The 26348-nt window shown below is 48.3% G+C and overlaps 1 protein-coding gene and 1 long non-coding RNA gene across 3 annotated transcripts; one reads left to right on the forward strand and one right to left on the reverse strand.

The window, feature by feature from the left end:
- Positions 1–309: 309 nt before the first annotated feature.
- LOC142573876 (uncharacterized) lies at positions 310–13947 on the forward strand. The gene is made up of 6 exons (XM_075683093.1): positions 310–403; positions 2112–2435; positions 10851–10992; positions 11751–11927; positions 12135–12387; positions 12707–13947. The coding sequence occupies exons 1-6, from the start codon at positions 310–312 to the stop codon at positions 13784–13786; spliced, it is 2070 nt and encodes a 689-aa protein (XP_075539208.1). The 3' UTR covers positions 13787–13947.
- A 1484-nt stretch (positions 13948–15431) lies between these two features.
- LOC142575091 (uncharacterized) lies at positions 15432–17711 on the reverse strand. Of its 2 annotated transcripts, XR_012826560.1 has the most exons (4): positions 17675–17711; positions 16469–17500; positions 16226–16290; positions 15432–15833 (listed from the first exon to the last, which is right to left on the reverse strand). It is a non-coding gene; the product is annotated as an uncharacterized LOC142575091 (long non-coding RNA). The 2 variants fall into 2 exon arrangements; XR_012826559.1 differs by having other exon boundaries at positions 16469–17692.
- Positions 17712–26348: the final 8637 nt, after the last annotated feature.

The following is a 26348-nucleotide window of genomic DNA, read 5'->3' on the forward strand; positions in this document are numbered from 1 at the left end:
CCGCATCAGTCTCTTTCAAAGATCCTTTTTTCAAGCGAGCCGGAGGTTTTAGAAAGAAAGCTGTTAAGATATTCGATTTTTCACGTTGGTATGATTTCACTAAAGTTACTTTCGTCAATAAAAACAAATGAGAAGCTGTAAACTGCCTTACGCATGTGTACATTCAGTACACCTCCAAGAGAAAATTGATATATAGCTTTGCTTATTTGAGCGTGTTTTGTATTTTGCCGGTGGTTATGACCTTCAATTTAGGGCACGTTTCGGTTTACGTCGTGGCATATGCTTCAGCATGCCACTAGGCTAACGTCTATGACTACAATTGAAGCCTTCAGCAAGTGTCTTCATACCACGCACTTCGCCACTTGGTTCTTCATCGACTGGTGGCAGCAGGGCCCCGAAATTGGTAAGGGCATATACCGCGAGCCCTCAGGAACAGCAGCACACTTGCTTTAGGTTGTAGCTCTGCTTAAAACAAATGCTTTTTTATTCAAGCAACGGCGGTGAGTAAAGTAGCAGGCTGGCACACACGCACAATGCCCTTCACACTCTCAAACACCATCACACGCCAACGTGCTGCTCCTGCTGCGCTCAAAGAGCGCATCGCATTTATCTCCGCTAGTGCACTGCAGTCGCAATGGAAAAAATTCCCGCAATGATGCACCGCTTCAAGCGGAGAAAGCATCGAAAGCGCGCCATGGCTGAAAGGGCTCTCGGCACGCTCGTTTCGACAGACTTATTTGGCGCGAACAGCGAGGAATTGAAAGGAGTCCGGAGGGAGGTGAGCGGCACGGTGCAATGGGCGCCTGTTATCGCTGGGAATTGCAAGACAGGCTACTCCGTATGCTTCACTCCGTGGCAGGACCCCTGTGCCTGCGCTGACAGTTATGTGTTCATCGAATGACATCTGTTCCATGTTTGCCTGTGCGCACGTGACACCACGCTTAATTAGTAAGCAAATTTTTTCCTGCAATTCAGGCGGCCGTTAAATCTACGAACCATCGTATGCTTGTCTAATATTTTGCTATCGCTATCAAAGACGAAACAAAGACTTTCTTTTGTTGCAATACGGCGTGTTGTCCTTTTGCTGCCGAGAACACTCGAGACATTCACTGTCCCTGAGCTGTTAATTAATTCGGCTTTGCTCTGCCGTCTGCCACTTGGCCGAGATAGCCATCCTGGAAAAGCGCTAATTGTGTTCGATCCACGAACCAGGACCAACTTTCCCACTGCGAAGCTTTCTTTGCTGGGAATTTTCTTTGTAGTTGATGCTACTATTGGACGGTTGACAATATTTTCCTTTCTTGAGTGATGTCATTTATTTTATCCGTATATTGTCGGAAAAGGTACGCAGACTTTGATTACTAACATCTGTTATTGTTGTTCACTAAAGGCAGGGCCGTCAAAAAGCTACACTGAAGACGAGATTGCAACAGTAAGTGGCTAGTGGCAACGCTTACTGCGAAAAAAATGTCTTAGCCAATAACAAAATAATACGACGCTAAATTTAAAGCAACGTACGTGTGCACTTTGCATGTGTGGCACTCATCAATTTTTACCGACGAAGGAAGGACGACTGCGCGCACAAAATGGGAGACACTGATTGCCCTCTTGCAGGACGCACACTATTCAGCTGAGGTGGTACCAATCTACGTGTGGATATTCTTGGAGGTAAGTCAGTTTTCGATTCGCGTGCTCCTTTTCTGGCGGGAAAGACAAGAGGTCTTGCACCACTGAAAAAAAAAAACATATTCGTCATAGCTCCCTCACTCAACGATATCATGTGGCACAGGGAAAATGGGTTTTTATATGGGAACCTATGTTTCATACCGGATTACTGGATATGAGATTTGTGCGGCATATGGCTTTCAATAGGGACACTCGACTCCAGTCTTTGTCCGCTGAAGGTCAATTCAATGCCGCCACAGAGAGAGTTCGAAGCATTAGGCTATAGATTGCAGCGTTTCGTGATGTGCGCGCAGTCAAAAACGATGGCGGCGTCTCTATAGAGCTACAATAGCTTACGCATAAGGCAAAGGCGTACGTGTCCCAGGTGCGTCGCAGGCCGCGCGTATCAAACCCGGTGATGGTTCGATGCGCTGTGATCTGCGCAGAGAAGGACAGCGCGGCCGGTGCCGACGCGTGCGCCGTGACGGCCGCCGCGTTGATGCCGGAGCGAGGCGACTTTGTGACAGACGCAGTTGGCTGGATCCTCCCGGTGGACTCCCCAATCACGTCGTCATTGTGGTTGACTTTAACGAAGATGTCTCCCCCCGACGAAAAGAGGTTCTTGGCGCTTCCCTTGGGAAGGTTCGACCTTGAAGGTTGCATCAAGGCCAACGTCTCTACGACGCGCCACCGGTCGTGCATAGGCCTACCGTTCGCTAAGAACGTCTCCAGTGTCGTCAAAGAGCCCATGGCCGCCTATCATAGCGACCGTAAGGGCATAATTACTGTGCTCACGAGATAGACGTCAATACAAATAAACATAACGTGCGTGTTTGTGTTATATTTTGTTGTTGTTTTATTCCTTTTTCTTTATATGCAGCTACGCTGGTCATCCACCTTCCAAGAGTGGAATGGCTCTGATTTTTTCCTGGTAGCGCCACGCCCACGTTGGCGTCGCTCACATCGGCATTACTAAGAGTGATGCAATCGTGCTTACATGCACAAAATCTAGGTGTTTTGATATGTCTCTAACATAATTGATGTCACCGATGAGCGACTAGCATTACATCTCAAGTAAACGATCCACGGTCACTGTTCTCACTTTTCAGCACCTATAGGTGGCGCGGAGAACGTTTCAATATGGCGGGGATAGAGGTGATGGAGGAGACACGAAAGCGTGCGCGTCTCCAAGGGCAGGCGGCTTACGTGCCTCAAGTATCTCTAAGCGCGATCTTTTACCTCGCTAAGGAAACGCAGATATGTGTTGTAGAAGGAGAGGCTGCGTTTAACGCTGGCCATATAATATGCTGTGGAATACGAGCGACAAGTGCGGCTGTCGAGGTAGAGTCACTCCGCCTGCAGACAAGCGCCGTAAGAGGCCCCTCGCATACAATAAAAGTTGAAATCTGCAATGTAACCGGCGCCGTACAGGTCAGTGTTTCTCCTTACGCTTTGTAATCTATACGTGATGTACGAGAATTGACACCAAGCAGTTAATCGGGAGCGCTCGGGTGTAAACAAAGCGAAAAGGCAAGGACGAGACGATTTCTAGTGCGGAACTTGCACGGTTTTATCAAGGGTTCGTGAAGGATAAGAAGAAAAGAATTAATGAATTGAAAAAGTACATTGTGGGGCCCCATAAATAGGCCCACTAAAATTGTAGGCGGGATCTTGCTCACCTCAACGTCACGTGATATGCACTGAGTCTGATCGGAGATAGGTGGCTGATCCCTGTTCCCAGGTGAGTTTGCACAGGCCTGCCTCCTCTGGCGGCAACCCACGGGTCCTGTTTCGTTCACGGAAAGCCTTCTCCCCTAGAGTTGGACAGTTCGTGGAAAGGGTTATCCCCTTGGTCATACACACAAAGGGGCCTGTCATCAATACGGGGCGCCTGCCACACATACAGCCACACGAGACAACCATAGCAAATTAGGAATCCATCCTCCGTTTCAGTTGAGCAGGGTCCTTCGAGCATAATTTTTTGCCCGAGGTGTTGCACGCCAACTGTAACAGCATCTCCGGCGGGAGAGGAACATGCCGACGCGTAGGGGCCAGCAGCCACTGGTCGAGGGATCGGCGTTTCAGCAGCAGAATTTCCCTCAGGGGTAATGAACCCTTGGTTCGTAGCTGGTAGATTCCTCGAAGTCGTTTATCAGGCCTCTTGGCGCTCTTGTGCCTTTTCTCCCTGGTCCGGTCCGGTGAAACCGGACTTGCTAACCGGTCTCACAACTTTTCGTCTCCTGTTTGGTCAAGCCATCACTCCAGAACAGTGCCGGACCCACAACCACAAAGTAAGCGAGCACAAGTCCACCCTCCCCCAATACACACCAGGCTTTAAAAAAAAAGAAAAGACGCTACTGCTTTCCCATCCCTTTTCGCGCGTCCTCCGCCCCCCCCCCCCTAAACACTAAAAACAGCCATTTCTTGAAAGCGCTAACAAGTGGTTACTAAAATCAGCTAACAATCAACTACAACTTCCCGATAATAAAAAAAAACGTATGAAAAACGATATCAACGTAAAAATGCCATGGAAACCAGAGTGAGCATGAGGCTTTCGTTACTTTAGGGGCAACGACTCAAACCATCGGCATTGCCGTTAAGTTTACCCTTCTTGTAGCGAATATCGAAGTTGTACTGTTGAAGAGCCAAGCTCCAGCGCAAAAGACGGCCGTTTTTCGTATACATGGACTGCAGCCGTGTGAGGGGACAGTGGTCAGTCTCTATGGTGAACAGAAGGGTTGAAATCTGGGCCAGTTGGTACATACTTGAACAAAAAAACCAGTCAAAAACACAAAGGACAAGAGGAGAGGTTCACACCACAACGACTGGACTATCAACTGAGGTTTATTAGAATCGGTGTAGTCCCAGCAAGGCCAGCAGAGCATGCGCAACTGCATCATCGCTAATCACATAGCATGAAAAGACAGAAAACGCTTCTATCGTGACCGACTTAGGAATTGTGCGCTTACTTGAAAGAGAATTTGAATTCCTAAGTCGGTCACGATAGAAGCGTTTTCTGTCTTTTCATGCTATGTGATTAGCGATGATGCAGTTGCGCATGCTCTGCTGGCCTTGCTGGGACTACACCGATTCTAATAAACCTCAGTTGATAGTCCAGTCGTTGTGGTGTGAACCTCTCCTCTTGTCCTTTGTGTTTTGACTGGTTTTTTTCGTTCATCTATGGTGAACCTTGAACCAGCAATATAGCAAGCTAGCTTCTGCACCGCCCATACTATGCAGGCGCATTCCTTTTCTGATGCACTGTATATGCTTCCTCACAAACTGAAAGCTTTCCACTGGCGTACAGTACGGGGTGTTCGTTTTCGTCATCTCTCTTTTTACAAAGCACCACCCCCATACCCCGGTCGCTGGCATCACACTGAAGAATGAATGGCTTATAGTAGTCAGGCGCGTTCAACACTGGCTGACTCGTTAGTGCTTTCTTCAGCATACTAAAAGCCTTTTCTTTATCGTCATCCCACTTTACCATTTGCGGTTGTTTTTCTGAGAGCATTGTTAAAGAATTTGCAATCTCGGAATAACGCGGGATATATCTTTGTTAATAACCTGCCAAGCCAAGAAATGACCTGATATCCCGCTTCGTGCGTGGTTGCGGGAAGTTGTCTATTGTGATCAGTTTAACCTCGGAAGGCCGACGATGGCCTTGCCATATTGCATGACCTAGATAAGCTACCTCCGCGATCCATAATTGGCATTTGGGAGAATTGACAGTTAAGTTGGCCTCTTGTAGACGACACAACACCGTTCACAGGTGTTGCATATGGTACGCCCATGATGAAGAAAAGGTTGCCATGTCATCGAAATACAGAAGTGCAAAGTCCTCCATTATCCATAGCACCTGGTCCATAAGGCTAGAGAAACAATAGGGAGTATTCTTCAATCCAAAGATCAGGACTTTCGGCCGAAAGGTTCCCATCGTGGAAATAAACGCCGCAAGCCTACTTGCCCTCTCGCTCAACGGAACCTGCCAGTACCCGCTGACTAAATCAAGCATAGAGAACACATTAGCATTGCTCACTTTCTCAAGCCTTTCCTCGATATTTGGTATTGGGTAGGTCTGGTCCTTCGTGATTAAGTTGAGCTGGCGGTAGTTTATACACGGTCGCGGCTCCTTTCCTAGGACCTCAACCAAGAGGCGACGTATAATCACTCTCTCCTGGCTCGATTACACCTAGCTTTAACATCTTGTTTACTTCAGCGGCCATATCTTGACGTGGACGAGATGAAACGCGATAAGCTTTCGGACGAACTGGGTCAGATGAGATTAACTCGATATCGTGAATGATCGCAGTGGTCCTGCCAGGTGTCTGAAAATATGTCTTTAAATTCAAACACGAGTTCCCTCAGTTCGGCCCTTTGATTGGTATTCAACTCTGCCTGCTCTGCTAGCTTGTCAATGGTCTCGTGAATGTCTTTTGCCCCCGTTATTGATTTTAACACCGGAAAGTCGACAGGCATCTCCTCAGGTTGGTTAAGGGACATGTTCACAATGGCCTCCCTCTGCCGGTAGGGTTTAAGGAAATTGCTGTGGTACACTTGTGGTGCCCTTCGTTCTCCCGGTACTTTGATTACGTAGCTTGTTTCAGGTAACTTCTGAATAATGTCAATCGGTCGTTGCCATTGAACCTGTAGTTTGTTTTTCAATGAGGGTTTACGGATCATTACCTTTTCCCCAACTTCAAAGCGTCGCGTTCGAGCCGTCCTCTCATAGTATCGCTTAGCATTGCTTTGTGCCCTGCGCATTTTCCTGTCCTGCTAATTCTTGATATGTGTGCAGTCTGTCTAACAGCTATAGCACATCGGCCACAACCAAAGGATCGTCCACTCGGCCTTCCCAGGCTTCTCGAAGAATGCGAAGAGGGGACCGAAGGCAGCGACCGTAAACAAGCTCTGAAGGTGAAAACCCTGTTGACTCGTTCGGTGCAGTTCGAAGCGCGAACATTGCTGCAGGCAAGCAAACCTCCCAGTCGGCTTTGTGCTCATAACAAATGGCTCGCAAAAGCCGTTTCATGACTGAGTGGGCTTTCTCTACCGCGTTTGACTGCAGATGATGCACTGATAATTTTAATACCGCACGTTTCCAGAAATGTCGAGGTCAGTGCGCTTGTAAAGACAAATCCTTGATCTGACTGGATTTCTGCGGGAAACCCTACTCGCGCGAAGATAGACAAAAGCGCGTTGACCATCTCCACCGAGCTTAGTTCTTTGAGGGGCACCGCCTCTGGGAATTTCGTTGCGGGGCATAGTACTGTGAGAATATGCCGGTAGCCAGACTGCGTTGCACGAAGTGGTCACACTCTGTCTATTATGAGCCTGTGAAACGGCTCCGTTATAATGGGAACAAGTTTCATTGGCGCTTCAGCCTTATCTCCGGGCTTGCCTATGCATTGACATGTGTCGCAGACGGGCCAGCAAAACTCCTGCAGTGAGCGGTCCTTTGTTTTCCGAATGCCCAGATGCCCTGTCCAAAAGCCCCCGTGGACCAGGTGCAGGGATCGGGCACCACGAGTGCGTCGAATTTCACTCGCTTTAGACTGGCGTACTTTCTATACAGGACGCCTGCCCTCCTGAGGAAATTTATGTTCTGTTTGGCCACACCTTCTTTCGCGTCTGGCCTTAGATTCCGCACGGTGGTATCTTTTTTCCTGTTCAGCAATCAATGTGGCAGGGCTTACGTTCAATAACTTTCTTCTGCATTCTGCCTCTCGAGACATTTCAGACTCCGGTGCTTTCCTGACCTCTTTATTAACTAGTGCACTTCCCGCAATATCCCCTATAGGGCTGTCTTGTTAGGTGCTGGTTGACGAATCCTCCGTCAAACCTGTTTCCTCCGCCACTGGACATTCGTACACTGCCTTGGCCGCGATCTCCTTTGCCTTGGAATGAGTTAGGGCTTGTACTATTCCGTCACTAAACCCGATTCCCCTGCGTCGCAGCAAATCATCACATTTGTTAGAAAACAATTATGGATACTATGGCGGGAGATGTGCCGAGACGACGGCTTCAGTGTCCAGTACTCCAAAAGGGCCTTCGATACGAATCTTTGCCACAGGGAGACAAATACTGGAGGCCTCTACGGCTTGCCTTATCCAAGCACATTCTCCCGTGAACTGCCCTTCATCTACGTACGACGGTTGCACCACGTCTATTTTGGCTGCCGAGTCGCGAAGCACCCGACACGGTTTGCCATTTACCACGAGGTCTAGAATGTACGGTTCTAGCAATTCAAGATTTTCTTCGTTACTAGTTAGTGACATCAACACTACTTCGGGATTTTAGCCCCCACAGAAATATGCCCCGTTTGCTGGCAGTTGTAGCAAACAAATGGTTTCTTTGCCTCGAAAGCTCTCTTTTTTTTTTGCCTTTCTGCCATCTGTTGGGGCGGCTCCCCCTTTCCCTTGCTGTTCTCGTCACTAATTTTCACCGAATCTGACTTTTCCTTGGATTTATACTGACTCGTTTTGGACCATCGCTCTGGCTTGCCGGGTCTGTATTTATTCATCTTCTTAGGATCTTCGTCGCTTTCGAACTCACAGCGAGTTACGTAGCCCTCAGCGAGATCGGCCGCTCTCGTGATCGTGTCCGCACCTGGCCGATCCTGAGCCCAATACTTCACGTTTTCTGGCAGTCGGCGGTAGAACTGTTCTAATGCAACGCGTTGTATTGTCTTTTCAGCGTCGCCGAGTGCACCCACTTTTCTGAGCTATTCTTGCAGGTTTACCTCCAAGGTGTATGCGAAATCTCAGTATGACTAACTTTTGGTCTTCTCGACCTCCCTGAATTTCCACCTGAATGCTTCTGCTGAACCTTTTTAAGCACATTCGCTTAGACTTTATCGAAGTCCTCTGCTTCTTCTTTCCCCATGCGGGCAATCATATCAGCTACCTCACGTTGCAGAAACGTAAGCAAGCGTTGCGGCCACGTGTTTCTCGCGAATTTTGCCTTCTCACACACGCGTTCAAACTGTACCAGAAAAACATCTATGTCTCCTCCTACTGCGTAGGGTGCCGTCAAGTCTATCATTCTGCGATCGCTTTCTCGTGCCTCTGCTCTACGTCTTTCAGTATTTTGAGCTTTCAGAAATTCATTATTGACACGTGTACTTATCTTTATCGGGCAACCACGTTTCGCCGCCTAACAAATGTAATCGCACAGCGTGGGACGCGCCTGCATGTATCCGAAGTTTCTGGAAAGTTATCGAGGCTTCTATCCGCTGTCTGTTGTCGCCGAACCATATGTTATCTGATTTCATCACCTGACGCGAATGGTGTAGAACTTTGTGGAAGGCACGCGGGTCCGCACGATTAGTCACGGCCGGTCTCGAGGGGTGCGCGCGCTTCTCTCCTTACGGTCTTCGCAATGGGGTCTGTTTCCGCCTCCCACCGCACCGCGGTGGGGTCGCCACTGCCCCACTGCTCCGCCGCTGCGACCGCTGTTCACGCGGAAGGAGAACGCGCGCCCGCTCCAAGTCCGTCCCGCGTGAGTGGTAACCGTCAGGTCCTGATATTTCACCCCTATATGCATAATGCAAAGACCGCGCAATCAGCCTCTTCGGTTTGACAGCTAAGAGTTATAAACAACAGAATAACTACCGCACGCCATCGCGTGCTCTTCTTCAGTATGACTGCATGGTCGCATGAGGCTTTGGTACATTCACGTCAACACTTTCTACCCGTTAAATTTGGAGAAACAAATCTATCAGCCTCTTCAGGTAGCCTACTGACGGGTTTTAACCAGTGTGTAGAATTATAAGCGGCCTGAAGCGACCTTAAGCGACCTGATTCCGCTTTGCGCTTATGCGGCTTTCGACCAGGTACACAGGTTCTGTCTGCGGGCTTCTTGCGAGGCTTTTTCACACTGGGCACCAGGTAGCACGGGCACTCATCGAACACGGTTGGCACAGCACCAGGCAAAAGTGTTCTGATGCGGCACCCTGAAACGTAGTCACTCGCGAGGAAATGCCAGTTGCAAACCACACTCGATGCCGACTTGTCGTTGAAGACGAAATTTTCTCTGGAGATGTTTTTGAGCCATTTTGCAAACAGTTCTGAATCACTCTGGAATTGATGAAAAGAAACGCCCTGAGTCTTACCCAACTGCGACTTGCAAAGCGGTACGCAACAGTACACCATCGCCGCGTTGGATGATCAACGGCGGGCAATAAACACCGTCGCACAGCAAATAACTTAATCCGTGGAAGAAACGGGTAGAAACGTGCACCAGCGCTAACAACACTAAAGGCCACGCTGCCTGTCGGCACACAGTGCGATGAGAGCACTCCCCGTCCAAGAGAGAAATATGCAAGGCTTGGGAAAAAAAAGCAAGCGCAGACCAACAGTGACGTTTGCGCTTCGCACATAAGAGGGAAGTCAAGTTGGCAGGCTTTTCCAAGGTAAAACTTGGAGGACGCTTAAGCTTCGCCTTCAAGAGTTGAACGCGACAGCGTTCCCGTCGACCCGCCAAGGGGTGTAAGACAATGGGCTACGGCGCAGCGACTACGCGCCCCGCATCGGACGCGGTGAGCGTCGAGCAACGCAGCGTTCGGCGCGACAACGAAATGTGCGCCTGAGCAAGCGACGCACGCCTGAGCCTTAGAAACAGCTCGTTTCTAAGGCAACACCGCGTTCACTAGAGGCGCTTTTGTACCACTTCGAAGCATCGACCACTTCGAAGCATCGAACTCGTGGCTCAGTAGTAATAAAGAAAAAAAAAACTCGTGGCTCAGTGGTAACGTCTCCGTCTCACACTCCGGAGACACTGGTTCGATTCCCACCCAGCCCATCTTGGAAGTTGCTTTTTATTTATGAAGTGCCTGCCATGATTTATCGCTCACGGCCAACGCCGCGGACGCCGACACCGACGACACCGGCTCTTCTGCGACACGAGCTCCTTAACGCTATCGCGTTAAGATACCTGGTAGCGAAGCTTCCATAGGCACCCTGCAATGCAGTTTGCAGAACTGGCCGTGCCATCTGGCGGCCGAAGCAAGAAGCGTGAAGGCGTTCCAGGCGATCGTGCGCGCGCTTTGCTGCCATTGCCTTCGTTGTTCAGCGTGCGCTTTTAGAGCTTGTCTTTCGCACCCGAAAGAGAACCTGTGCGCCTGTTGAAGGTCCGATGGCGTCATTGGACTCGTGTGATCAGCCCCCTGCCAAAGCTGTGAAGAGGAAAAGTGGGCGGGAGGTACTGCTCTGTAAAAGACTGTCACAGTCGTGAAGGGACGCCAGGCGTAAGGCTGTACAGCTTTCCGTCGCAGCCTTGGGAGAAGACGCGAAGGCAAAAATGGATTATCGCTGTGCGACGAGTCAAGTAAGTGAATTCCTATTTGTAAACGGAAATCGCTGCATATTACGCAAGCATACAAGGACGATGTTCATTTTTCAGTTCGCGGCAATCAGTTAACAGATTGATGACCAGTGTACGGGGGTTTTCACGAGGCGGTTGCTTATGTTCACTGTTTGGTCAGTTTCGCGGTTTGTAGGTCGATAACCTTTCGATTGAAATTGCAGGCATAGTACTGAGGAAATAAAGAAAGCGCAGTATGACATTTGGCAATAGTTTGAGACGCACTGTGTTCAGTCTTGTGGCGTCTGTTTCTTGAGAATGATGATCAAACTGCTCGTAGGCGTGCTCATCGCAAGTAATGAGGAACTGCATCTTCAACGGGAGCCATCCTCCGTATTGGTCGTGCTTTATTTTGTTTCGATGCTACATGCTGTTCGCGGCGGTGTCGTACGTGGTTGACTCTGGCGGACAAGAAACGCCAAACGACCTGCGCTGTCATGCGCTTTTCCTGCCCGCCGACCACTTCGAGATTTATCTATGTGATTTATCCCGAACTGCTGTATTGGTACATAATCTGATCTACATTAACCATAACGAAAAGTTATTGCGACACAAGCTGGGCAGAAAGTGTATGAGGTGCGTCAGGTTAGTAATACATAGAGAAATAATCTGTATGTGCAGCGTGTTTTCCTGTTGTTTTAATCACGACCCTTTCGTTGATTGTCCCTACTACACCTGTTGCAGCAGATTGATGGTAATTGCTCATGTCTTACTTATTTCAGTTTTGGAGACTCCTCAGATTGGCAGCCTAATCGGGATTCTAGGGTGTGCTCGAAACATTTCGTGAATGGCGAGAAGAGCACAATTGAAAGCCATCCAGGCTATGTACCTACAATTTTTCCAGTAGTGTACAAGAAGAGGTCCACTTCACCTACTACTAAGCTGACTAGATTTAGTAGGTAAGCTTCTCTCTGATGTCCTATTTGGGTTTTCGTTTGCGTCAGAAGCTGCGATTGTGTAATATGTTCCGTCTTTTCCCATTTAGCTTCGCCATGGAGCAGTTGGTCTCTACTAATAAATGTGAATGCATGCATGTAGATGTGCCCAGTGCAAAAGACGTGTACTGACAAGGTTCAGTGGCATTCAAGCTTCTGTAAAATGTGCAGGTGGAAGCAGCGGCATTCTAGATCGTCTGCTCCTTCTGCTGCCCCTTCATCACCTGCTACTCCTGCGTCAGCCGCTGTCTCTGGATCAGCTCCTCCCCACACAGCCGAGACAGTAGGAACCAGTGGTACCAGCGGCCTTGCGACAGCCGACCTAGCAACTGGTACAAACCTGTTGTACGAGGGGAGCTCGTCAGAGGACTTAGGTCTACTTGCCACTGTTGCTGCTGGGCATTGCACTGCAGTAAAATCCATGGTAAGCTTCTGAAAATTTTGGAACCTGAAGTTGAATGCCTGCATGTGAACAGCAAAATGTTTTTGTTCTTATACCATGCTGAGTTGCGTCTCCCCGTGTAGCATAGGCAGCAAATTCACAGTGTTGTACTCTTATTGCTCATCCCCTTCTCATTTTTCAGTGCAACATTTGGTGCACAAAATGTGACATCATATTTCTGGAGAGGCTAGTTTGAGAAGTTTGTTTACTGCCAATAAATTTGTGTGTTATGACTGATGAAAGTGAGGTGGCCGCTGTAAACTAGCATGTATTTATTCATCTTTACTGCAATTTTACACAGGAAACACAGACTGAAGGGACAAGCACATCAAGCAAGAATTTCACAGTGTTCATGTGTCTCATCAATGAATCAGGGGCATCAACTCAAGTGAAACATCTTGAGACATGCGACAGCAGTGTGCAACACAAGCCAGAGGTTTGTAGCAGGCACAGTGGCTCTGACTACAGAACCAGCTACTTCTCTGGCTATGACAGCGTCGCTAAATCCACAAACGCATTGCAAGACCTATGCAATGTAAGCAAAGTAGTGTTTGCAATGCTTCTGAGCATACTTCCGCCTTCATCAGAGCGAAAATGTGATGTCACTGCTGAAAATAGGCTTCTTTTATTTCTTATGAAGTTAAAGCTTGGAATCAGCTACTCATCACTGGCTATTCTTTTCTCTGTAAGCGAAACGTCAGCATCACGGCATTTCAAGAGTGTTCTAAAGACACTCGCTGTGGCAACCAAACAATGGATTTTTCGTCCCCCATCAAGAGTGATTGAGGCCACGATGCCTGACAGTTTTAAGGTGCATTATCCTGGCTGTACAATGATTATTGATTGCACTGAAATACGTACAGAGCAGCCACCAACTGTGCAACAAGAACGAGTCTTGTACTCAAATTACAAAGGGTCATATACACTGAAGTTTTTAGTGGCTGTAACACCAGGAGGGATGATCTGCTTTTGTTCAAAAGCCTATGGTGGTAGACTGTCCGATGCCCACGTTACAGTCGATTCTGGGTTCCTAGACCTTGTTCAATCAGGGGATACCATTCTTGCCGATAAGGGATTCCCAGGCATCCAAACAGTTCTAGGAAACCAGAATGCTGTCCTAGTTATGCCTCCATTTCTCCATGCCTCTCAGTTTTCACCAGAGGAGGTGCGGGACACATACAATATCGCGCAAGTGCGGATACATGTTGAACGAATGATTCAGAGGATCAAAATCTATAACATCTTGAACAACAAGGTACCAACCGAGCTTATCCCATGTATGAATGATGTCTTTCATGTCTGCTGTGTGCTAGCTAACCTGCAGCTCCCAATAATTAAGCGCAAAGAACAGCCACAGTCATCTGCCATATCTGCATCATGAGCTATTCACTGGCCTCACTCAGGGTTACATGAAACAAAACTAACGATAGTTAGGGGGGAGCCTCAGTCCGCTATCCAATGTTTCAACAAGAGTACTTGCCTTGATCTGGACTCACTGGGGTTGCAAAGGTCATCTTGTTGAGATGTTAGCTGGCAGACGGAGCCTTCTAATACTTCTTTCCCATGTTGCTCAGGTTTTGTCTGCTGTTTGTCTGCCATTGGTGCTCACTTTGGATTATTATTTTTTTTTGGTTGGTGATCAATGTCCTGAAGCAACTTTAGCTATCAGAAACAACATAACAGAGGGCTTTGGGAAAATGTCACCCATGTGGCGAGCACATAGATATGTCTTGCATTTCACCTCCATCAGTATACTGTATTCGTGGCTGGGGTCAGATTATTGGTTCGGACATGCCTCTGAATATTTAGTATTCATGGTTTACGGCTTATGGGGTTTAACGTCCCAAAAAGACTCAGGCTATGAAAGATGCCGTAGTGGAGGGCTCCGGATAATTGCGACCACCTGGGGTTCTTTAATGTGCACACCTAGAAATGCGGTACCTCATGGATGTTGGTATCCACACTTTTTTGCAGTGTTATCATGAACTGCTCTATGTTCAAAGCCTTTGCTTCATGGTTGGCCATTAGTACATATATGTAGTTCTTTCCAGGCCTCATAGATGTATTTCAACATTAGTGCATCCCACATATCTGCGTAGTGCGTGACAGTAATGCTTTCTTGTTACATCATCATATGTACCACAAAATACATGCTGCCCTGCCTTATGTTCTCATAGCAAGCTATAAATCATTTCACTGTATTTTGCTTAAATGAACTGCTGGTAGGTCATGTGAAAGTTGCTTTGCATTCAGCTATTGCCCATTATGAACCACAACACTAGTGCAGACAACTGGGTCAAGGAATGTAGCTTTGTGGCATGCGACAGTGGATACTGGCAGATTTTTTTTTCTTGTCAATTTGTGTTCATGATTTGAATTTTGCTTTTTGTACATTGTCCGCAATGGAGTGTTCATACTTTTTGCTTGTATTATATTGTATGTGTTTGCACGTATACATTTTAATTATATGTTTTGTACATATAACTAGAATACCGGAGTGCAAACTTAAGTAATGCTTGAGTTTCGCAAAGTGTCACATGGGGGATATCTGTGCAACACGCATGCATGAAGCCTGGAAACTGGCACCTCCCAGCACTTCTGCACCTGCTCACTAGTTTATGTGTATCAGTCATGTGTTGTAGCTAGAAATGGACGACTCTGTACTAGTGTGTGGTGGTTTAATTGTTTCTGTGTTTGCGTTGTCCTTATATTTGATATGAATTCTTAGTATCCTGCTCTTGATAAAAATGCCTTTTTGCCTGTTTCAAGCAGTTCTTTGCGATTCCACTAATGTAGAATACAGCTAAATAGCTGCAAAAAGCATGCTGTTCTATTCATGTATTTAGTGCAACTGCTTATGTTACCTTCACATGAAGTGGGAGAAGTGGTACACAATGGTCATATTTTCTACCATTGTCAACTATGTATGAATAAATCTGACATTGAATGTTGCACACCACGAGTACAAAATGTGAACTGTTTTCTTCCATTATGTGTGGCAAGCAAAGTCTGGCACTACATGCAGATCCAAATGAACACATTTTATTTTGCTGCAGCAGGCAGAAGCCAGCTGAAAAAAAACTTCTCAAGGCCTGGTATCGCCTCTTGCAGAAAGGAGTCATCCCTGCCAACATGAATAGTTATGTGTTCTTTCTTCGAGTAGACAAAAAAAAACATTTCGTTACATTCAGCAAGTACATTAAAATTTGCACTTGGGTGTAATATCTGTGCGACTTCTTAAGTTTCGGATCACTGCAGGTCCCCTGAATGTATTCAAGGATGCTCTTCCCTGAGCTGTTGAACATCTCATTTTGTTTGCACTTGTGCGGACACTTGATCTCGAGAAGGTATGTTTTTCCAGCCAAACAAAATATACCATCTGGGCTGCCACACAGCCAAGGCTGGTCGGGGTGGATGAGCAGACCCATCTGAAATAATTTGCAATTATGTTACAGTCAGACACAACAGGTTCTCGAGGAATATGTGTCTTGTCAAAGCCTTTCATAATAACGGCCAAGTAAGATACTAGTCTTTCAATCTCTTCAAAGCTTAATGCACGAGCAAGTCTAATGCAACTCAGTTCCCCAACGCGCATCGTATTTCAGTGGCACAGGCCAGAGCATCTTTTTAATCATCAATCATTATAAACCAAACATCTGCCCTATCATCATCATAAACCGAACATCTGTCCCATGTTGAAGTCTGCAATGCTAAAAGGCCTGCCAGTAATCAGGTCTTATTTTTTTGCTTTGACAGTTTTTTCCCTTCTCAATTGATTATTAATTGCACAGCGCGAAGGCTCGAGAAAGTATACACTCACCTCCACAACTTCAACACTTTGTTGACGCTCGAACTCCATCCGAGCCAGGGGCTCAGTGCGAAGACCTGTGGTTGAGTAAAGAATATAAAAATATTGTTTTCATACTGTCATTGTCAGCCATTGAATATACAGCACTCAAAACAAGAATCAAAGGAAGTGGGAACCATTGTAAGTATCTGTTCATAGCTTCTTCATTATTTTTTGCTATGTATTAGACGAAAAAATTTACAACTGTATACATACCATATGCCGTAGCCTCGGAAGAAAATGCCCTCGCATGCAGGATGGCCCTCGCAACTTCCTCAGGACTCCGTCGAGCGTGAAGTACTGTGTGCCCAGTAGTGCTGCTGATTCGGAATCTTTTTTCTTTGTGCCACCTAAGTCAGAGTTCAGATACCCAAAGTCAGAAACATGAAGTAATCGTGTACCTACTTCACAGGTGAGCAACAATGTCCGCTGTCACTGTTTCATACCTGACACAGCTTGACTGGCCCATGGTCGCCACACACAGATCAGCTAATGACCCACAGGCAATATTTGCATTGTAAAAGGCTTTCTGGTGCTGCGTCATCCCCTCAATGTGGTCTGTTGGCTTAACAATTTGCTTCGGATACGTGCCAAACACCTGCAGCTCGTGTAATGCCTTGCAAGGTGCAGGAAGCAGCTGGGTAATTTTTTGCAGCTGTAACAACTGCTTGGCTTTCTTCTCTGCTTCGATGGAGTCCAAATCTGCCTCGCTCTTAGCCATCTCTGCCAGTGTTTCAGTGAATGGCGAAACAATGCCCGGAAAGTACTCCAGGGCATAAAATGGGGACAGTTCTGCTGGCTTTCTATTCCCTACAAAGGGGCTGTTGTAGTCTGCGAGCAAGAATTGCGAAATTCACTACATATTAGACAATTCAGATGTAGTGGCTACTCAGTGTGTCGAGCGCAGAACCACATAAAAAGTGATAGCTAGAAACGCGATAGTCAGAATAAAGATGCAATAACAGATATTACGGTTTGCAAGGAAGACGTACGGTGACAACAGTTGAGTCATGCAAGCAATGCTGTAGCCAAAAGCATCATACCTCCAAACAGTTCTCCGATGCTGGCCTTGTCGTTCAGCAGTGGCTTCCCTGCAGGCTTTCCCCATGTTTGTGGCGCACTCGTGCAAGATGCGTGATTGAATTCGTTTAAATAAAAAGCAACTGCGGCACAATGCTTGCAGTTTCCCATGCTGCCGTACCGACAAGTGCACACGCCGCTCTCAATTTTCCGCGGCTGCATCGTCAGCTGCGAGTTGAAATCGAGAGAAAAGGTAGCTCAGGCACAGTGCGAAATCAAATAACGACAAGTGACGTCTTAACGAACGCCAGCAATTGACTGTGCATGCTTTTCTCAACCCTTGATTAAATGCGAGCTAATATCACATGCGTACAGCTAGGCCACGTTGTTTTATTTACTTACCTTGAGACCAACCTCGTACATGTGCTGGCTCTGTTGGGAAAGGCATTTCGCGGAGACGTCAGTTTCGTCCACTTCGCGGACCCCGTACACATGATTGTTTTGAAACAAGCGGCGTCATTTCCGCTGTATAGATGGCCGAAAGTGTTGGTCGAGGCCGTCAACCGACTTGAAGCCGCAATGCAGAACCCGCGACATCGCGGGTGTTGGCGGTCTCTCACTGGATGCTCACAAGCGATAATGGCAAATCCAAGAGTGAAGGTTGCTACAAACGTAGCGGACGATGTCCACAGAAAAAGCTGGCGCGTTGCACCGTTCAGAAGCGTTGAAATCACGGATACGCGAACCACAGGAAGCAATACCGGCAATGCAAGCACGGCGGCAACAACGAACGGAGCGCCTTCGTGTTTGGCGACACCTCCGTTAGTGGCGCAGATGGCAGCGCGCTGGTGGCGCCGCCCGACGATTGGAGGGTGCCTATAGGAGCCCATACTAGGGTGGCTAGAATGGGGAGGTGTGAAGACCGGCCTCCGGTAGCTGGCCCCAAAACGCGTTCCTGCCGCGTGACGGCGCTGCCGGCCGGGGCGCCGTTTAGGGCGCCCTAGTTTGTCGCGGCGTCTGGATACCTCCGGGCGGGAAAATGATTTGGTAGCGCGTAGTCTTAGCGTTTGAATGCGTTAGAATCTGACCAGACTTCTTTCTCTACATTGTAGATGCAGAGAGAATTTAACGTTTCGCTGCTCTCATTCCACATGGAAACAGCGAGCACCGACTACGCAGCCGACACAGCAACGGTTTTTGCGACCACCTCTTGCCGAGATTAGCGCGCTTATTCCTTGCCGAAAGTATAGTTCACAGGAATCGCCGCGCAAGGCCAGCGCATTGGAATAACCTTGAATGTGTCGCCCGCACATAAGTCACATACCTGGGATTGTAACATTACTTTAAATGGAGGAAGTTCATGCAATATATCAGCATTGTGGTGAAGAAATTCTAGAAAGTACAAAGCGCTTGTGATTTAATACATGTTTATTGGAAATAACAGTTATAGCATAACATCACATTTTTACAAAACACAGGGCTTAACCTTCTTGGCTTTGTTGTGGATGACACACTGATTTAAGCCTTTGAGGAGAAAGTGAATACGTGTTATACAATAAAACCTAGACACCGATCCTGTTAGATCAGCGGAATGCTTCCTGCAGCCAATCTGTGGCACATTGGCTGCTAGAAGCAAGAAATTCTTGACAACTTTTGCGTGCACTCGCGTATTGCTAAATGCACGAGTGAACCTGTCGATCCTCGAGTGTCTGAATGAGGTTGTATAGACAGACTGATTGATACAGAAGCCCCCCCCCCCCATGTCCCCATGCACCCCCAGACTGAAATGCATAAGCTTGCATACTTCATTATAATGATGAACTGCGCAGGATTGGGGTGATCATTGGCTCCATTGGACTGTCTCACAGTACCAAATGAACGCTCCAAGCATTCCTGACTGAGGCGGGAAGTCATCAAGAACCTGAACCCAACCTTCTCAGTTAGATACGTCAAGAAGTCTTTAGTGGAACGTATGGTCACACGCAGACCTTCTGATGTGCCCTTGCTTAAGAAGCCGAGCCCTTTTGCATGGGCCTCCCACTGATCCAGAAATGCTAGCATGCTGTTAAGTGCAGTTTCTTGAGCACTGCTACGTCTGAAAGACGAAAAGCATTTACAGTTGAATCCCGCCACAACGAATACCGCCACAACGAAATTTCCGCGACAACGAATAATTTTTTATTCCCCGCGAGTATCCTATAAGAATTAATGGCCTAAATTTCTCTGCACAACGAACCATTTTTGCAGAGCGTTTCCGCTTCAACGAAATTTTCGCGTTCAAAATCGAAACCGAAACTAGTTTTATTGGCGAGAAGTCCAAGTCAAATCCAAAGCCACATTAAGCATGAAATCACGTGATTGCAGTTCCGCCATTTTGGCTTTGTGTCGTGGTCGCGTTGTTCACTCGCTGCCTTTCTCTTCGACAACGACGAGTTTTCATCCGCAGGACACGATGGCAACGCAAGTGAAAAAACGCAAAACTCTTTCCCTTGAGCAAAAAGCTCAAATAATCGCCCAAGCAGAAAGCGGAAGGAAGAAAGCGGCAATTGCTGAAGACTTCGGAATTCCTGCAAGTTCGCTGTCAACGATTCTAGGCAATAAGGACAGCGTGAGAATGGCACTTGCTTCAGGCACATCCTCGAAGCACAAAAAGGTGACGCGGCCCCTCCATGAAGAGTTGGACAAAGCAGTGCATGCGTGGTTTGTGGAAGCACGAGCCAGCAACGTCCCCCTGTCCGGAAGCATCGTCCAGCAGAAAGCCTTGAACTATGCATGCCTACTTGGCATTGATGATTTTAAAGCCAGCATTGGCTGGCTAAACCGTTTCAAGGCCCGCCATAACATCGTTGGAAAAGTGTTGTGCGGCGAGTCAATGTCAGCAGACGTGGACGGAGCAGCTGCTTGGAAGGCGAGTAACATGGCCGGAATTTTAAGTAACTTCGCGCCTGCAGACATTTACAACGCCGACGAGACCGGGCTATTCTACGAGATGTTGCCGGCTAGGACGCTCGACTTCAAGGGGCAGCGCTGTCACGGCGGCAAACACAGCAAAAAACGCATCACAGTGCTGCTTTGCACAAACATGGATGGCTCGGACAAGCGTCCGCCGTTAGTCATAGGCAAAAGTGCCAAGCCGCGCTGTTTTAAGGGAACTCGTAGCCTACCTGTGCAGTACAAGGCGAACAACAAGTCATGGATGACCCGCGCTATTTTCACCGAGTGGATGATGGCATTCGACCGCGACATGAAGCGGCAGGGCCGTAAAGTTTGCTTGCTTTTGGACAATTGTTCAGCGCATCACTCCGACGAAGTCAAGCTCACTAACACGGAGCTGAGGTTTTTCCCTCCCAATTGCACGTCTGTCTTACAGCCTCTCGATCAGGGCGTGATTCTTAGCCTGAAGCGCGCTTACCGCGGGAGGTTAATTCAGCGGCTGCTTTTTAACACTGAAACCGGCCGAGACACGAAGGTGGACTTGTACGTGGCACTGCAGATTATGTCTGCTGCCTGGAGCACACTGGGGCGCTCAGTAATTGTGAACTGTTTCAGGCACGCCGGATTTGCCGAAGGTCGACCCGTACACTCTGCTGGCCTAACACCAGGCGTTACAGACGACGACGAAGAGGCGTCACCGGCTCCGGGGATCGCGGCCGCCTGGAAAACGCTGGGAGAAATAGGAACCGTGCCGCCTAATCTCGAGCTCGACGAATACATCGGCGCTGACGCTTGTGTTGTTGTTCACGAAGATGTGAGTGATGAGCAGATCATAAAAGCTGCCCGGAATGATAAGGACTCTTCCGATGAAGAAGACGACGACGTACAGGAAGCGCCGGCTGCGGCAACCGCCGTACAGGTGATGGACGCTTTTGATGTCATCAGGAATTTCGTTGCTGTCCGAGACGACGATGTTGCAATGGGTTTGCTGACCGAGTGCGAAAATCGCGTGACGGCGTTGCTCGCCGTGAAGCGTAAGCAAACCAAGCTTACAGATTTTTGGCATTAAACGCCTTTGCTGCTGCTTGGGCAATTCTTTCTGCGTTTCACGTCAAATTTTTGCGATAACGAAGTTCCGCGAGAACGAATTTTTTTTTCGTGCACCGTGAATTTCGTTATAGCGGGATTCAACTGTACCACCGGCACACGAAAATGAGCACAGTGGCTGTGGGCATACCTCAAAGCTTCAGGTGGAAACCGTGATGTCATGGCTTCAATTGCTTGAGCCATCACGTCAATGAACACCGTTGTTGGCTCCAGATTTGAGTACTGTTCCTCAATTTTTTGTTTGTGTAAGTCCATGGGGTGCACAACTGCACTGTTGAAAATATTGAAGGCCAGATTTACCAGCATCTTTTCAAATCCACTAGAATATATATGTGAATATGTCAACTTGGGTGCAAGTTTCAATGTCAAGGCACTGCTGTCGACCTTCCATGTCGTTGTAACAGGTTCACAGGGTGTCAAAGGATAGCGACAGCAGCTCACACCACCTACCTTGAAGAAAAACTTAGGAAACGCGAGAAAAACACAGCTGCACTACACCGACCACGAGAGTTACTTTGCACTGCACCGTGGCCTACGAGACTGACAAGCTCACGGCGACCCCGTGCTAGCCACCCTACCCGCGCCCCCGACGGAAGCGCCAAATTTTCCCCCAGTGGGAGGAACGCGCAGCGGGGCCTCCCTAGGCAATGGCGGCGGCGCCGCGGTCTTCACACCTTCCAATTCTAGCCACCCTACCCATACATTCAAGACATGGCGGTCCATCGGCGGTTCATGGGGCTTAGCGCCATCTGTATGTGGTGGGAACACTTCCGGCGGAAAAAAAAATAATGTGACGCCATGTCCGTTAAAAGCAGAAGTGACGTCATTTTGCTTTCGAAGGCGCGAAATTTGTTTTGTTGTCCTTCCTTTGGAGTTATATATTCAAATGCCCCGCCATTCGACTTGATGGGCGTTTCGAGCTTTCAGCGTAGAAACCGATGCAGGAAAAGCCCAGCCGTACGGTTGTCGAAATCGCATCCCTGCACAGAACATACTTTCTTTGGAGGCCGGAGAAAGCTTTAGATGTCGAGTGCTGATCCTATCGTCGGATGCCAAGCCCGTCGGCCAGCGCAGTCGCACGAAAACAACTACACAATTATCTGGCGGTCGCAACTCACTACTTTTGACTGAACAGATTAAAAAGCGATGAAGCTACCCGCGTCACCAAATTCAGACAAACTTCGACAAGCAAAAAGGCACGAACTGCGAGGGGGGCGTATTTCAACAGGTGAACTTTACGAGTGCGCCTTTCTGCCCATTCAAGACGTGCATTGCATTGCGAGTGATAGTGGCGTCAACGCCCCCTGTAGCGATGGGCGCTGAAAAGAAATGCATTTATTACTAGCAATAAAATTAAACTTGTGTTTCTTAACTCGTCACGAATATATAAAATTGACTAGGAATTTTATTTTCGTTGAATGAATCTAACTGTGTCTCGTTTGAATTAAAAAAACGCTTTTTCTTTCCCAATGTTTGTTCCCTCCAAACATAGTCGCGCTTCAATCGCTGCTCCCATAACCCCCCTTGCTGATGTCGGTGACAATCTGTACTGAACCGCTTTTCGCCCGAAGCTTCGCGACCTATTTGAATCGACCTTGGCTTTTCTGCACATTGTTAAGATCGGCGAATTCGGACCTTGGGAGGATTCTTAGAAAACCAACGTAAAGGCGGATGAGTCGGAATTCGAGACATAATTCGACACGCAGCTGCGAGGAATGCCGTTCGCGGAAGCAGCGGCGACAATGGCGTCGTCAGGTAGCCGAGTCAGGAGACGATACCCCCTATTCCTGACAATGTGGCGAGAAAAAGAAAGCAATGAATATGGCGGCATTGAAACTTATATGAATCCGCCGCGATGGCTGAGTGGTTGGAGTGCTAAGCTACCTTTCAGGAACGAGAGTGATTGGACCTTTGATGTTTCTATGGTTCGAATTTTTCTATTAAAACTCTGTTCACGTGTGAACTTATTCGTTGACATGTAGATAAATCATTTGCTTTTTGTTTTGTTTCGTTTCGGTGAATCGTTGAACAAGAAGCAACGGAAAAACAGCACGAAACCAGGCGATCACCGCCCGCCGCCGCAGAAGCAGGCGGGCAGAGAGCGGTCCCTAGCAGTTAGAGTCACTGGAAAAAATTTCAGAGAACCGCAAAGGTCGGGATTTGACTGGCAACACTGAGCGGCCACCGCCGTATACCTTCCAAGCCGACTGCGTCGCGGGAAGGCCACCGTGTTGGAAGAGCTTCATACTCGGTAACACATCGGGTTCAGTGCTTACTGAAGTACAAATACTTTGTGCACGGAGATAATGGTTGCTAAGAACGAAAATAAAATGTTATTTTGTGCGAAGTAATGCAGCCGGTAGTTGTTTTGCACGCCGATCGTGTTTACCGCTGGAACTGTGCTACGATTGGTGGGCAGCAGCTTAGCGCTGCTATCGGGAGCTTATGCACGCGTTTTTTTTTTTTCCCTTCCGCGGAGCGAGCTACGAAGGAAACATTTCGTCACTTCGAGCCGGAATGAGGCAAGCTTGTGCTTTTGGGCATGAACATCGTGAACCGCCGTCGGCTTCTATTGAATGTTTCCAAGCAGGACGAAACTAACACCTGACAGTGTCAGAGGCACGTACATTCATTGTATAATTTCACAAGCTAAATCGGATACATTTAATTTAGTTTGTAAACTGATACCGCGCGTTCTCGATTCTGCCGGGCGACTTCGTCCGCCGTATACGCACGACACACTGCGACTGCCGTGTGCGCACCGGTGTTTGGCCGTGATCGTAAGATGATCTGTGCACAGCAGGCGTAAAAACCAACTTCGGTGACCATTTTGCGCACTAAATCTTGTGGAAGGCCAATATGAGCCATTTGCATAATTACAGTAACGTATATATACTTCTGTACACTGATAATGAGCGAGAGTTTGCAGCGTTGCGATTTATGAACGCGACGGTCTAGTGCGTTCCCCCCTACCCTCCCCCCCCCCATGAGCGGCTACTCTTCTTAACTTATTTATGACTGTTTTCTTAGACTGCCAAGATTTGCTGCCTGTGTTAAAAAAAGAAAAGCAGGAACGCCCGCTGGTGACGCAGCACTTTTTTTTTCTAAATTACATAGGCGATGTATAAAATTCTTGTTCTTTTAGAGCGGTTTATGTAACATGCATAGTGACAGAGTGAAACTAAAGCTACTGGGTGTATTGTTGTTTTGTATTTCTTGTTATGCATCAAGCACAACATTATTTGGGTATGCACCGTAGCATTTCAGCATAAAACATAATACGTATGCTGACTGCAGTTCATTGCATGTGCTCGGCTTACAAGCTCAAAATTTGAAGCATGTGTTGTGAATATCACCTTGCCATTGGTTTCAAGCTCGAAATGCGTATGTATATATGAGCAAAGGATAAGTGGAAAAAAGGAAGTATCACGGGCCTCGTATTGACCACGTTTTTATTGACTGTGATCGTCAATCTGCGAAAAACGAATGCCATATGGGTCTAGTGACTCGGGGCGAGAGCGCGCTCACATGCGCGGAGAAATCATGCGAGTACCTGGTGCACGTGAGGAGGCGGAATTCTCGCGCGACAAGTGTGCCTTCGCGTGCCACGAGCACGGAATAGCCGCGTGTGTTGAGCAACAAACGCGTACATGTGTAGCCGCGTCAAGCGTGCAAGACGCGAACGATCCGCGCAATGAACTCCTATTTTCGTATCATCGCTAACACCGCGTGCACTTCGCTTAAATATCTTCTTAAACAGTGCCGGAAAGCACAAGCAAGGTGTACTTATACCTCGCACACGCGTGTGTTTTTTGCAGGCTTGAAGTTCTCCCGGCCGATTCTGTGTAACCACACAGAACGACGCTCTCAGTCATTTTTCCCGGTCGGAATCTAGAAAAAAAGTCTTTCCAGACTCGGTTCGATTGCTGCATCCGAAGGCGCAGCAGCCAGGCATGATTTCCTTGCAGTGAAATGCGAGCGCGACAATCAGAACACACACACACACACACACACACACACAAAAAAAAAAAAACGTAGGGAAGCTGCGCTGCCTGCGCTCTAACTCAGCCCATAGAATAGAGAACCAAATTAGAGAAGGGAAACTGTACCTTTCGCAGTGGTTCGAAAATAAGCAGCGGCAGCGCATGGAACTTACTTAGGTGGACCAGGGCCGGACTCGAGCGGCAGCGGCGCGCGTTCTTGTTACGGCCTGCGCAATGGGGGCAGTTGCCGCCTGCGGCCGCAGCTTTGACGGGGCGCTGCAGCCCTGCCCCTAGGTGGCGCCTAGGCTAGGTGGCGCCACCTGCCCCTAGGCTAGGTGGCGCGCGCCGCCGCCGCTCGATTCAAAGGGTTGAGCCACAATCATCCATCCATCCATCCATCTGCCGTCGCGGCCCGCGGGGAATGCATGCGCGCGTTCGCTGCAGCATGAATTTTGAAAGGTTTTCGGGCTTTTGGGGCTTGTTACTATTGCGCAGCATCAGGCAGCAGTGTGCAGAAATGCTTCATGCTTGACTTTTAGAGCGCAGCTCTTTGGCGTCCGTTCCTGGGTTTCGCGTCGTCGTCGGCGTTGTCGTCGGCCTCGTAACCAGCTCCGCCCCCCCTTTCATCCCCCCAGCGCTAGCAGCGACCGACTGATACCGCTGGATGCCGCTGACGCCGCTAGAGAGTCAAGATAACGTGACTGCATAGAACACCGTCGCCGCCATGCAGAAAGAGGAGGAAAGGGTCCCCCCCCCCTTGTTCTTGTGTGGCGGATAGGGTGCTCTTCAGTTGCCGACGCGCCGGTTATTTCACGTAGGCCCCGGCACGTCGACGAATACGTGACCACCTTCCCACGGCTAGACCTGGTTCTTAGCGCTGCGGAAGCGAGGGTATCATATTGTTTGTGTCGGCATCGGCGGCGTTGTCCCTGAAACCAACTCCGCAGCTGGGGTTGACTCACTATCGGCGTCAGCGGCATCAGTCAGTCGCTGCTATCTCTTCCCTCCTCCCTTTATCGTGTTGTCCGCTTGCTGCGCGCGCTTCTGCCCCC

This window comes from Dermacentor variabilis, chromosome 3 (genome assembly GCF_050947875.1).
Source record: "Dermacentor variabilis isolate Ectoservices chromosome 3, ASM5094787v1, whole genome shotgun sequence".
Classification (NCBI taxonomy): Eukaryota; Metazoa; Arthropoda; class Arachnida; order Ixodida; family Ixodidae; genus Dermacentor; species Dermacentor variabilis.